General features: G+C 47.8%; 1 protein-coding gene across 1 annotated transcript in view; it reads left to right on the plus strand.

Annotated features, from left to right (window-relative positions):
• The first annotated feature begins 255 nt into the window (after positions 1-255).
• Positions 256-14,890, plus strand: part of SNTB1 (syntrophin beta 1) — a 286,808-nt gene continuing 272,173 nt past the window's right edge. Inside the window, exon 1 of the mRNA XM_082257931.1 lies at positions 256-788. Within this exon, the coding sequence (XP_082114057.1) occupies positions 344-788 (445 nt within the window). The 5' untranslated portion in view covers positions 256-343. The remainder of the gene's footprint in view (positions 789-14,890) is intronic.

Raw genomic sequence — 14,890 nt, forward strand, 5'->3', positions numbered from 1 at the left:
AAGAAATAAAAAACCCAGCAGTAATTAAATATCACCAAAAGAAGGCTCTATTCGTGTGAAAAATATGATAAAAATGTCATATGGGTACAGTGTAGCATGCCCCCCCCCCCCCTCCCCTATATGTAGACAGGTGTGTGCGCTGAGGCCGGGTAGTTGTAGTACCTAATTTCTAGCACAAGATGGCGCCCCCGCTCAGCCCCGCAGGTTCCCAGTTCCCTGGCTGTACTCATTAACCCGTGTGTGTCCGGTGGGGGGTGCCGGTCGGGTGTGGGTCTCCTCCCCGGTCCCTCCCGGCGGTGTGGTCCCCGGTCTCCTCCCGGTCGGAGCTCAGTATGGAGGAGGGATGGCGGTAGTAGAAGGTGGCGGTGGGGTGGAGGTGTTGCTCCGGGACGGTTGGTATAAAGTTTGGGGGAAGTTATCGGAGGTGTCCCTGGTGCTGAGTGCGGACCGTTCCGGGGACAACGGTGTCAGCAATGGATCGTTCCGGGGAGATCCCCCCCTCACCCCGGACCCCGCCGTACCGGAGGCGGCCATCGCCAACCAGAAGCGGGCGGTGCGGGTGGTGAAGTCGGAGCCGGGCGGGCTGGGGATCAGCATTAAGGGCGGACGGGAGAATAAAATGCCGGTCCTCATCTCTAAGATCTTCCGGGGACTGGCCGCCGATCTCACCCACTCCCTCTATGTGGGGGACGCCATCCTCTCCGTCAATGGCACCGACCTACGGGACGCCACACATGACCAGGCCGTCCAGGTGCTGAAGAGGGCGGGCCGGGAGGTGACCCTGGAGGGTAAGTACCACCTGTGTGTATGGGGGTAGAGACATACCATTACAATGGAGGGGTGTTATTGGGGGTAGAGACATACCATTACAATGGAGGGGTGTTATTGGGGGTAGAGACATACCATTACAATGGAGGGGTGTTATTGGGGGTAGAGACCTACCATTACAATGGAGGGGTGTTATTGGGGGTAGAGACATACCATTACAATGGAGGGTTGTTATTGGGGATAGAGACCTACCATTACAATGGAGGGTTGTTATTGGGGATAGAGACCTACCATTACAATGGAGGGGTGTTATTGGGGGTAGAGACCTACCATTACAATGGAGGGGTGTTATTGGGGGTAGAGACCTACCATTACAATGGAGGGGTGTTATTGGGGGTAGAGACATACCATTACAATAGAGGGGTGTTATTGGGGATAGAGACCTACCATTACAATGGAGGGGTGTTATTGGGGATAGAGACCTACCATTACAATGGAGGGGTGTTATTGGGGGTAGAGACATACCATTACAATGGAGGGGTGTTATTGGGGGTCCTTCCATGGCAAAGTCTACTGTGAATACCATAATGCCATTGGGGAGGGGAACTACCATGGTAACAGGAGAGTCTTATCGGGGGTCTTTCCCCTTGGGAAGTTTTTTTATTGGGGGTCCTGCCATGGCAAAGTCTACCATTATGGGTGGGGGACCGGCCATGGTAACAGGAGAGTCTTATTGGAAGTCTTGCTCTGGTGCCATTTGGTTGGAGGGGATGGCATTGGAAAAAGTTTTATTGGGGGTCCTGCCATGGCAAAGCCTACTGTGCACAATATGCCATGGGATTGGGGATCTACCATGGTGACAGGAGAGTCTTATTGGGGGTCTTTCCTTGGGAAGTCTGGTGCCATTGGAAAGTTTTTTTATTGGAAAAAGTTTTTTATTGGTAGTTCTGCCATGGCAAAGTCTACTGTGCACCATATGCCATGGGGGGGGGGGGGGGGAGCTACCATGGTAACAGAAGAGTCTTATCGGGGGTCTTTCCTTAGGAACCATGGGGAAGTCTGGTGCCATTGGAAAGTTTTAATGGGGGTCCTGCCATGGCAAAGTCTACCATTGTGGTTGGGGGACCGGCCATGGTAACAGGACAGTCTTATTGGGAGTCTTGCTGGGGTGGCATTGGAAAAAACTATTATTGGTAGTCCTGCCATGGCAAAGTCTACTGTACACCATATGCCATTGGGGAGGGGAACTACCATGGTAACAGGAGAGTCTTATCGGGGGTCTTTCCTTAGGAACTATGGGGAAGTCTGGTGCCATTGGAAAGTTTTATTGGGGGTCCTGCCATGTCAAAGTCTACCATTGTGGTTGGGGACCTGCCATGGTAACAGGACAGTCTTATTGGGAGTCTTGCTGGGGTGGCATTGGAAAAAGTATTATTGGTGGTCCTGCCATGGCAAGGTCCTATTCTGTATACCATTGGGTAGGATCCTGTCATGCCAATGGGAGAGTCTCTTTGTGGGGCTGTGCCATGGCAGAGTCTTATTCTGTATGTCAATGGGAAAGTTTTTTTTTTTTTTTTTGGAGGTCTTGCCATGGGAAAGCCTTGTTCTAGTGTGATTGGGTTGGAGGGGGTGCCATTTCAATGACGGAGTCCTATTGGGGAGGTCCTGCCATGGCAAACTCTACTGTGAATACCATATGCCATTGGGGTGGAGGATTTACCATGATAATGGGAGAGTCTTATTGGGGTCTTTCCTTAGAAACCATGGGGAAGTCTGGTGCCATTGGCAATGGGAGTTTTATTGGGGGTCCTGCCATGGCAAAGTTTACTGTGAATACCATATGCCATTGTGGTTGGGGGACCTGCCATGGTAACGGGAGAGTCTTAGTGGGAGTTCTTCCATGGGGAAGTCTTGCTCTGTTGCCATTTGGTTGGAGGGGGTGGCATTGGAAAAAGTTTTATTGGTGGTCCTGCCATGGCAAGGTCCTATTCTTTATACCATTGGGTAGGAGAGATCCTGTCATGCCAATGGGAGAGTCTCTTTGTGGGGCTGTGCCATGGCAGAGTCTTATTCTGTATGTCAAAGGCAACGTTTTATTTGAGGTCTTGCCATGGGAAAGCCTTGTTCTGGTGTGATCGGGTTGGAGGGGGTGCCATCGCAATGACAGAGTCCTATTGGGGAGGTCCTGCCATGGCAAAGTCCACTGTGTATACCATATGCTATTGGGATGGGGGATCTACCATGGTAACAGAGTCTTATCAGGGGTCTTTCCTTGGGAACCATGGGGAAGTCTGGTGTAATTGGCAAGTTTTATTGGGGGTCCTGCCATGACAAAGTCTACTATGAATACCATATGCTATTGAGTTGGAGGACCTGTCATGGTAATGGGAGAGTCTTATTGGTGGCCCTGCCATGGCAAGGTTTTATTCTGTATACCATTGGGGAGGAGGGATTATGCCATGCCTATGGAAGAGTCTCTTGGGGGCCTCTGCCATGGCACATGTCTTATTCTGTATTCCAATAGAGATGGGAGCCCTACCATGGTAACAGGAGAGTCTTATTGAGGGTCCTGCAAGTCTTATTCTGGTGCCATTGGGGGGGGGGGGTGTTATTGGAGTGGTCCTGCCATGGCAAAGTCTACTGTGCATACCATATGCCATTGGATTTGGGGACGTGCCATGGCAATGGGAGAGTCATCTTGTGGGAATCATTGGGGAGGTCTTGTTCTGGTGCCCTTGGGTAGGGAGGTGGCATTGGAAAAGTTTTTATTGGTGGTATTGCCATGGCAAAGTCATATTCTGGTGCCATAAGGGTGGAAGTTCTGGCAAAAGTCTACTTTGAAGATTGTATGCCATTGGATGGGAGTGGTCCTGCCATTGAAAAGCTCTATTATGTACACCATTGGGGGGGGGCTGCCATACCATACCATTGGTTGTGCTGCCATGGCAAAGTCTGTACATCATTGAAGGTGGCGGTCCTACCATGGTAATGGGAAAGTCTTATGATTGAGAGGTTCTGCCAAGGAAAAGGCTTGTTCTGTATACCATTGGAGGGGGGAGTCTTATTGGGAGTCCTGCAATGGCAGCCTACTTTGAATACTGTATATCATTGGATGGAAAGCCTACAGGTGGTCACCCTGTACCATGGGAGTGACAGCTGTGTGCTCCTCCTCCCAGCGGGCGCTCTGGTGGAGGTCACATGGTCAGTGCCGGGTGCTGTAAGTTCTCATCTCTGTGTTTATTTTCCAGCATTCACCATACACAGAGCCAGAATGCGGCACATCCTATTTGTTTTTTTTCGGCGCACACCAACACGGTGACACCTGCAGCAATGATCTGAGATGGGGGCGCATTGCTTTGCCTATGCATTGTGGGTCGGCTGCTGCCCATTGAGTCTGGTGTGAATTAGCCCTAAGAGGTTCTGCAGCAGCTGCAGTTTCGTAAGTTACCTCTAGTGCATGCTTTGTAGAAAACACGGGGCTTGGAGTCCTGGGAACACGGATTGTTAACCCCTTAGTGACTGCACTGTGACATTATAACTCCTACTGTGAGAACGGTAATTACCTGTGTAGCAGAGGACTAATGCTGGCCATACACTATACGGAAAATCGCTTCATTTTTGAAAAACGAACACGCGGCCGTGAGAGCAAACGATCGTGCCATCATGTAATGACCAATAAATCGTTCAATGGACATAAATGAATCAGTTTTTTGTTCGTTTTGTCACCTATACCTAGTCCAAACAGTTTGGACGAGAATCGCATTAACCTTTCAATTTATTGTTCATTCGGCAGAAAATTTCCAAACTTGTCCTTTTTTTTTTTTTGGCTCAAAAACGTCACAACTGATTACTGATTCGTGCCCATTAACTGGGCGAAAAATGAAAGAACTGTCCAAATGACCGATTTTTCATATAGTGAATGGCCAGCATTAGAATGGGCACCTGTGTGCGCTCCTAGTTCTGAGACCTCAATCACATCTGAGCTTGAAGTTCATTGCTCAAAAAGCACTGGAGCAGAATTGCGCATTTCGGCGAGCATCTGAAAGTACGCACGTAACGCACATTTTCTGCGCATTTTCTTGCCTGGTAGAAAGCAATATACCGCCCAGGTGTAGATACTCGCAAGGGATCAGACAGGCGCTGACCTCGCCACCCCCACGTAAGACCAAAGAGAAAGTGAAAAGTGGACTTTCATTGGATGGTATCAGCAGTGTGCGCCCACTTTTTACTTTCTCTTTGGTAGTTACTAGGCTTTTTTCTGAACGCTCAGACAAACTACAGTAAAACCTTGGTTTGAGAGTTGTTTGAGAGCGCTTTGCAAGACAAGCAAATTTTTAAAATAAATTTTGACTTGATGTACAAGCGATGTCTTGATATACAAGTAGCGCCATGTCACAACTGGGTATAGAAGAGAAGAGAGGCGCCTCTAAGTGTAGCAAAATGGTTACATTTAATGAAGGTTCAATATTTAGCAGCTCACAAGGTTGATGATTAAAACAGGCACATCTAAGTATGCAGGCATTCGGGGTAAAACTGTCCACATAGACCATCCTCCGCACTGCCATCTTCATCACACCCTTCCACGCTGCGCTCCACGAGAGATTCAAAGTCCCGCTTTCAGATCACTCTACTGCAGGGTAGTCTTCCCAATCACAATTGCAGACTGACATCGGTGAGAGCCAGTGGTTCAGAAGATGGTCTATGTGGACAGCTTTACCCCGGATGCCTGCATACTTAGATGTGCCTCTTTAATCATCAACCATGTGAGTTGCTAATGTTGAACCTTCATTAAATGTCCCCATACTGTTACACTTAGAGGTGCCTCTCTTCTCTTTTATAATCTGTAGCTCCTGCTGGATTTTGCTTCTAATCTCCTTGTGGAGGCACCATTTGTGGATGGACATTTTATGATGACACAACCTATCACATTGCTATAATCTTTGTATATAGACTATAAACTAAAAGACTTATGAATAAATGGTTGTGGAACGAATCATCTGAGTTTCCATTATTTCTTATGGGAAAATGCGCTTTGATATAAGAGTGCTTTGGATTACAAGCATGTTTCCGGAACGAATTATGCTTGTAATCCAAGGTTTTACTGTATATACATTTTGCACTTTGAACAGATGTAAAGAAGAGAAGATTGCAGATAAACAGGTACAACTTGTATAGGAGGATTTTTTTTCCTCTCAGTGTATCCCCTGAGGCCAGTCACTTCACTGGGTATATGTAAGGGTCCTTTCACACAGAATGGAGTCCACCATTTTGCTCAGCGGGGGATCGAACCGCCGATCCCCGCTGAGCAGGCGGATGACAGCTCCATCTGTGCTCTGTGTGTGGAGACAGAGCTGTCAGATCCCCGCTCTCCTTTCTGGGGAGATCGGATGAGAACGGACCGCCTGTCCGCTCTCATCCGTTCTCATCCGATCCGATCTGCCAGACGGATGGAAAATAGGGTTACCATCCGATCCAGACAGGATCGGATCGGATGGCAGCGGGGGGTCAGTGGAGATGTCTCTGCTGACACCTGCTGCCCCATAGGGATGCATGGAGCATCCGATCCAGTCCGCCTGAAAAACTGAAAGGTGGATCAGATCGGATCGCCTGTGTGAAAGAGGCCTAAGGGTTTACAAACACTTTAATGGAACCCTAAACGTGGCAAGCAAACATGCATTTAGTTGCACAACAAACGTGGTAAAAAACAAACCATGCCGTTGAACACCTTTAAAGCGCCAGGAGCTTCTTTTGAAACATTTATCTAGGGACGCTCATTCTAATGAATAGTTATGCTGTTGTGTGAAAAAAAGAAATTCAGAAAGAAACTCGAAACCAATTCAAAACACGTATGATGGCATAAATAGGCCCATTTTTAAATGGGCAGTAAAAGCATATGGTTGAGCCAAAGTTTTACTACCCCCCCCCCCCCCCCCCCCTGCCCTATTCCTCTTCCTCCTCTTCCTCCTCCCACCCACCTGAATAAAGCTGGCTGGAGATGTGTAGAAATATTGACAAGAAGTGAAATGTACTTTTGATCCTACAATCGATGGTCCTGTCTGACTCAGTTTGGTCGAGTCCGATCGAAATCGATTAGAGGGGAAGTTATGGCTGGTCGATTGTTCGCAGATTCAATTGTTTTGATGGATTTGCATATCAAGTGGGGAAGAAAATCAGAGTGTATGGCCACCATTAGTGTGCAATCTGATTGTAATATTCCAGTCAATTTCTATCCAATCACATTGCATACTGTAGTTGGTAGATTTAAATTGTACAATCAGATTGTTTAGTGTACGGTGCTTTAATAGGAGACATTGGGGTTGATTTACTCAGACTGGTGCACTGGAGTAGCTGTACATGGCAGCCAATCAGCTTCTAACTTCAGCTTGTTTAACTTCTTCCCGTCCGCGCTATAGCCGAAAGATGGCTACAGCACGGACCTTAATTGCCGGGAGGGCGTCCATGTACGTCCTCTGCGCATGAGCTGCCTGCGCGCTCCCTGTGGAACGCACACGACTCACTGTGCAATCAGCGAGTCCATGAGACTCGGCTGATCACAGGTTGTAGTCCCAGCCCCTTACCATGTGATCAGCTGTCAGCCAATGACAGCTGATCACGTCATGTGAACAGCAGCCGGTGTAACGTGAGAATTACCTACCCCGTGAGAAAAACCTACCCCTCGTCACTTCCGGCCAGGAACAGCTGAGCAGCGCAGCAGTGCGCATGCTCAGAGCCCCGGATACCTAAAGGAACAACTGAGGAGCGGACTAGTGCGCATGCGCACTAGTATGAAAATATCACGGTGTACCGTGAAAAAAAACCTACCCACGCGGCGGTTAAATAAAACAGCTGTGCGGCAATATGAGTCATCTCCGCTCCTGTCCCGGTCACTTCCCTGCTCTTGGCAAGTAAATATAAAAGCGGCTCTCGGCTTTTATGTGTTCATACACCCGCCGCCGCTTTAATATTTACTTGCCGCGAGCAGGGAAGTGACAGGGACAGGAGCGGAGATGACTCGTATTGCAGCACAGTTGTTTTAATGTAACCGCTGCATTACATACAGTGCCGTGCGCCGGAAGTGACGAGGGGTAGGTTTTTCTCACGGGTAGGTAATTCTCACGGAACACCGGCGATGGGCTGTTTTTTTTTTTTTATTTTTTCTCCTCACACTGTCAGCTTGAGGGAGGAAAAAAAAGCTGATCGCCGGCTGCTGTCAGAGGGACATTGGTCCTGAAGAGGAGGAGCATTTGTGCCCATCAATTCCACATACCAGTGCCCACCAGCACCACCTACCAGTGCAGGCCAGTGCCACCTATCAGTGACAATCAGTGCTGCCTATCAGTTCCCATCAGTGCCACCTATTAGTGCCCACCAGTGACGCCTCATCAGTGCCACCTTGGCACCTATCAGTGCCCACCAGTGCTGCCTCATCAGTGCCACCTTGGCACCTATCAGTGCCCACCAGTGCCGCCTTAGTGCCTATTAGTGCCCAGCAGTACAGCCTATCAGTGCCGCCTCATCAGCGCACATCAATGAAGGAGAAAAATTACCTGTTTGCAAAATGTTATAACCAACGATAAGTGTCTGTTCACACTAACGCGGCACGACTTCGGGGGCGACCTGTGAAGTCGCATGCACCCCGACTTCGGCGCGACCTGCATGGACTTCATATAATGAATGTCTATGCAAGTCGCTCCGATGTCACCCCGAAGTAATACAGGACCCTTTTTCTAAGTCGTAGCAACTTGAGTCGCTCCTATTAGAACGGTTCCCGTAGCACTGCATGGACCGCGACTTGTCAGGCTGACCAGTCGCCTCACAAGTCGCAGTAGTGTGAATGGGGTCTAAAAACTTTATTTTTTTTAATCTTCTGTCTTTTTTTGTTTAGCAAAAAATAAAAGCCCAGTAGTGATTAAATACCACCAAAAGAAAGCTCATTTTGTTTGAAAAAAATGATAAAAATTTCATTTGGATACAGCGTTGTATAACCGCGTAATTGTCATTCAAAGTGCGACAGCGCTGAAAGCTGAGAATTGGCCTGGGCAGGAATGGGGTTTAAGTGCCCAGTAGGCAAGTGGTTAATTAAGCTTTGACAATAAAACCTGGAAGCTGATTGGTTTCTATGCATAGCTGCACCAGATTCTGTGTGCCCCAGCTGGAGCCCCCGTTCACATTGGAGCGACTTGTCATGCGATTTGACAGGGCAAGTCGCAGCCTATTCACGGCAATCGCACTGTTCAAATCAGTGCAATGCCAACTTTGCAGTGCTGCACCGATTTTTAAGAAATAAAAAGTAGTTCCTGCACTACTTTTGGCGATTTCAGGTGCAACTTGCATTGACATCTCTGCATGAAGCTGCAGAGATGTCTTCGAAGTCGTACTGACATGCTGCTTTGAAATTGTGCGATTTCAGATGAAGTCTATGTGAAGGGGGGGGCTGAGTAAATCTCCCCCATTGTGTGCAGTGTCATTGGTATAATAAAAGCAGAATGAAGATTTCACAATTGCTTTGTCTGGATTGTAGATGAGATCCTTTATCGGGGTCACCGCTCTTCACGTGTATTGTGAAATGTCAAATATAGGGACACCGGGGCCGGCTGTGTCAGCGGCGCTTGCTCTCGGAGCACGTGGAGTTGACTCATACAAGGAAAGGAAAGTGGAGGTGTTGTCTGTAGCCACCAATAAGGTTTCCGGGATTTGATACCAATAACCTGCTCTGCAACAATGTTCCCTGCCTTCCCTTTCACGGATCCAGGTCCCTCAGTCCTCCATACTCCAGCCTTGTTCAGCTACAGATTTGTCTGATTCAATGTTTCTCAACCTTTGTAACACGGAGGAACCCTAGAAATACTTTCCCGGTCTCCGGGATCCTCCAGTAATTATTATACCCACAATAGTGTCATCAGTTGTAGAACAATAAAGTTACACTTTGCATACATCACACCCTCACCGTATGACTTTTTTTTTTTTCTCAGTAACAATAATGACAAACGGTGCAGCTCATTTAGTGCCGGTTCACACTAATACGACTTGTCAGGCGACTTGGTCAGCCTGGCAAGTCGCGCACCATCGCGGTCCATTGAGTAATACAGGACCGGTTCTAATAGGAGCGACACAAGTCGCTCCGACTTAGAAAAAGGTTCCTGTACTACTTCGGGGCGACCTGGAGCGACTTGCATATACATTCATTTTATGAAGTCCGTGCAAGTTGCGCCGAAGTCGCGCTGCACGTGACTTCGCAGGTCGCCCCCTAAGTCGGAGCGACCTAGTGTGAACCGGCACTTACACTTGCAGCCAAGGGACGGTAAAAATAGGTGGTTGAGGTGTGATTTTTTTATCACCCAACCCAAACCAAACACAGCAGTCGGAGGGAGTTGTACACAAGCTTCCTGTCTCGTTATCAGGGCAGTACTGCCCCCGAAGGCGACCCATTAAAGTGAATGGGGGTGCATTGGAAACAGTGAACATGGTTGCAGCTCAATGCTGTGGGTCTTTAAGGGTTAAAACGGGGACCAAGGAAGTGACATATATCCTAGCTGCCTGTCAGCCATAGAATGAAAAGTGATCCACCACCAACCCACCAAGGGCTGCCGCAAATGTAAATTTGTCCTTGCATTGGTGGTCAGTAGAAAAGGGCCAACTTGGAGTGGTGGTCAATAGGAGGGCCTGGTTAGGTTGGTAGTAAATAGGTTCCGTTTACATTTGTGGAGAGTGGAGAAGGGCCCCTTACATTGGTGATCTGTAGGAGAAGGTCCATCTTACATTGGTGATCTGTAGGAGAAGGTCCATCTTACATTGGTGATCTGTAGGAGAAGGTCCATCTTTCATTGGTGATCTGTAGGAGAAGGTCCATCTTACATTGGTGATCTGTAGGAGAAGGTCCATCTTTCATTGGTGGTCTGTAGGAGAAGGTCCATCTTTCATTGGTGGTCTGTAGGAGAAGGTCCATCTTTCATTGGTGGTCTGTAGGAGAAGGTCCATCTTTCATTGGTGATCTGTAGGAGAAGGTCCATCTTTCATTGGTGGTCTGTAGGAGAAGGTCCATCTTTCATTGGTGATCTGTAGGAGAAGGTCCATCTTTCATTGGTGGTCTGTAGGAGAAGGTCCATCTTTCATTGGTGATCTGTAGGAGAAGGTCCATCTTTCATTGGTGGTCTGTAGGAGAAGGTCCATCTTACATTGGTGATCTGTAGGAGAAGGGCCCATTACATTGGTGATCTGTAGGAGAAGGGCCCATTACATTGGTGATCTGTAGGAGAAGGTCCATCTTACATTGGTGATCTGTAGGAGAAGGTCCATCTTTCATTGGTGATCTGTAGGAGAAGGTCCATCTTACATTGGTGATCTGTAGGAGAAGGTCCATCTTTCATTGGTGGTCTGTAGGAGAAGGTCCATCTTTCATTGGTGGTCTGTAGGAGAAGGTCCATCTTTCATTGGTGATCTGTAGGAGAAGGTCCATCTTTCATTGGTGGTCTGTAGGAGAAGGTCCATCTTTCATTGGTGATCTGTAGGAGAAGGTCCATCTTTCATTGGTGGTCTGTAGGAGAAGGTCCATCTTTCATTGGTGGTCTGTAGGAGAAGGTCCATCTTTCATTGGTGATCTGTAGGAGAAGGTCCATCTTACATTGGTGATCTGTAGGAGAAGGGCCATCTTACATTGGTGATCTGTAGGAGAAGGGCCCATTACATTGGTGGTCTGTAGGAGAAGGTCCATCTTTCATTGGTGATCTGTAGGAGAAGGTCCATCTTTCATTGGTGATCTGTAGGAGAAGGTCCATCTTACATTGGTGATCTGTAGGAGAAGGTCCATCTTTCATTGGTGGTCTGTAGGAGAAGGTCCATCTTTCATTGGTGGTCTGTAGGAGAAGGTCCATCTTACATTGGTGGTCTGTAGGAGAAGGTCCATCTTTCATTGGTGATCTGTAGGAGAAGGGCCCATTACATTGGTGATCTGTAGGAGAAGGGCCCATTACATTGGTGATCTGTAGGAGAAGGTCCATCTTACATTGGTGATCTGTAGGAGAAGGGCCCATTACATTGGTGATCTGTAGGAGAAGGGCCCATTACATTGGTGATCTGTAGGAGAAGGTCCATCTTACATTGGTGATCTGTAGGAGAAGGTCCATCTTTCATTGGTGATCTGTAGGAGAAGGTCCATCTTACATTGGTGATCTGTAGGAGAAGGTCCATCTTTCATTGGTGGTCTGTAGGAGAAGGTCCATCTTTCATTGGTGGTCTGTAGGAGAAGGTCCATCTTTCATTGGTGATCTGTAGGAGAAGGTCCATCTTTCATTGGTGGTCTGTAGGAGAAGGTCCATCTTTCATTGGTGATCTGTAGGAGAAGGTCCATCTTTCATTGGTGGTCTGTAGGAGAAGGTCCATCTTTCATTGGTGGTCTGTAGGAGAAGGTCCATCTTTCATTGGTGATCTGTAGGAGAAGGTCCATCTTACATTGGTGATCTGTAGGAGAAGGGCCATCTTACATTGGTGATCTGTAGGAGAAGGGCCCATTACATTGGTGGTCTGTAGGAGAAGGTCCATCTTTCATTGGTGATCTGTAGGAGAAGGTCCATCTTTCATTGGTGATCTGTAGGAGAAGGTCCATCTTTCATTGGTGGTCTGTAGGAGAAGGTCCATCTTTCATTGGTGGTCTGTAGGAGAAGGTCCATCTTTCATTGGTGGTCTGTAGGAGAAGGTCCATCTTTCATTGGTGGTCTGTAGGAGAAGGTCCATCTTTCATTGGTGATCTGTAGGAGAAGGTCCATCTTTCATTGGTGGTCTGTAGGAGAAGGTCCATCTTACATTGGTGATCTGTAGGAGAAGGTCCATCTTTCATTGGTGATCTGTAGGAGAAGGTCCATCTTTCATTGGTGATCTGTAGGAGAAGGTCCATCTTACATTGGTGATCTGTAGGAGAAGGTCCATCTTTCATTGGTGATCTGTAGGAGAAGGTCCATCTTTCATTGGTGATCTGTAGGAGAAGGTCCATCTTTCATTGGTGGTCTGTAGGAGAAGGTCCATCTTTCATTGGTGGTCTGTAGGAGAAGGTCCATCTTTCATTGGTGGTCTGTAGGAGAAGGGCCATCTTACATTGGTGATCTGTAGGAGAAGGGCCCATTACATTGGTGATCTGTAGGAGAAGGTCCATCTTACATTGGTGATCTGTAGGAGAAGGTCCATCTTACATTGGTGATCTGTAGGAGAAGGTCCATCTTACATTGGCGATCTGTAGGAGAAGGTCCATCTTACATTGGCGATCTGTAGGAGAAGGTCCATCTTACATTGGTGATCTGTAGGAGAAGGTCCATCTTACATTGGTGATCTGTAGGAGAAGGTCCATCTTACATTGGTGATCTGTAGGAGAAGGTCCATCTTACATTGGTGATCTGTAGGAGAAGGTCCATCTTACATTGGTGATCTGTAGGAGAAGGTCCATCTTTCATTGGTGATCTGTAGGAGAAGGTCCATCTTACATTGGTGATCTGTAGGAGAAGGTCCATCTTTCATTGGTGGTCTGTAGGAGAAGGGCCATCTTTCATTGGTGGTCTGTAGGAGAAGGGCCATCTTACATTGGTGATCTGTAGGAGAAGGGCCCATTACATTGGTGATCTGTAGGAGAAGGGCCCATTACATTGGTGATCTGTAGGAGAAGGTCCATCTTACATTGGTGATCTGTAGGAGAAGGTCCATCTTACATTGGTGATCTGTAGGAGAAGGTCCATCTTACATTGGTGATCTGTAGGAGAAGGGCCCATTACATTGGTGATCTGTAGGAGAAGGTCCATCTTACATTGGTGATCTGTAGGAGAAGGTCCATCTTACATTGGTGATCTGTAGGAGAAGGGCCCCTTACATTGGTGATCTGTAGGAGAAGGGCCCATTACATTGGTGATCTGTAGGAGAAGGTCCATCTTACATTGGTGATCTGTAGGAGAAGGTCCATCTTTCATTGGTGGTCAACCCCCCCCCCCCCCCCCATGAACACAGTCTGCACTGTCCCTCCCGCAGCACTATTGTGTTCTGCCAGTAGGGAGCAATCCCCACCGGCAAAATAGATTGGTCACTGCTGGCTTCTATTGTCCCTGGCAGTGAACAAATGAACAAAACCCAACATGCTAGCTGTACTGAAGTCAATTGATGGATCGGCTTCAGTACAACCAGCCTGCCCATCGATGGATTGAAAATTTGCTGCTTCCTGCTGAACTAGCTGAATTTTGATCTGTCAATGGCTGGCTTTAGTAGGTGAAGGTCCACCTTACATTGAGAAATGAGGACTCTTAGATTGGTGCTCAGTAGGAGAAGGTCCACCTTATATTGGTGGTCTTTGGGGAAAGAGACCACTTAGATTGGTGGTCAGAAGTAGGTTTATCTAGCATTGTTGATCATTGGGAGAAGAACCCACTTAGATTGGTGGTCAGTAGTAGAAGGTCCACCCTGTATGGTGGTCATTGGGAGAAGAACCCCCTTGGATTGGTGACTAGTAAGAGAAGGTCAACCTTGTATTGTTGGTCATTGGGAGAAGAACCCACTTAGATTGGTCAGTAAGAGAAGGTCCACCTTACGTTGGTTATAAGTTATAAAGGGCCTCCCTAGATTGGTGGTTAGTAGAAGGTCCATTGGTGGCTATTGGAGGAAAGGCTCCCTATTGGCGCTTTTCCACTGCATGGAACCGTACCAGTTCGGCCTGCTTTTGTGCTTTTCCACTGCTGGTACCGCATGGTATAGGGTCGGAACGGTTCGGTACGGTACGGTATAGGTTTGCTTTTCCACTGCATGGAACCGAACGGTACGGCCCTGAAAAACAGTACCTACTCGATTGTGGTTCCAACAGGTACCAAACTGGTACCATATCCCACAATCCTTTGCATGCAGTCACTACTAGCCACTGATTGGTCAGAGAATCCCACCCACCCCGTTGTTATCCCACCCACTTAACTTAGTACTACTTTAGTGGAAAAGCAAACCTATACCATACCGTACCGAACCGTTCCGACACCGTACCATGCAGTACCAGCAGTGGAAAAGCAAACCAGGCCAAGCAGGGCCGAGTAGAGCCGACCTGGTACGAGCCGGTACTTGCAGTGGAAAAGTGCCATTAGACCGCTGGTCAGCAGGAGAAGGTACA

This window comes from Pelophylax lessonae (genome assembly GCF_965119305.1).
Source record: "Pelophylax lessonae genome assembly, chromosome: 5".
Lineage (NCBI taxonomy): Eukaryota > Metazoa > Chordata > Amphibia > Anura > Ranidae > Pelophylax > Pelophylax lessonae.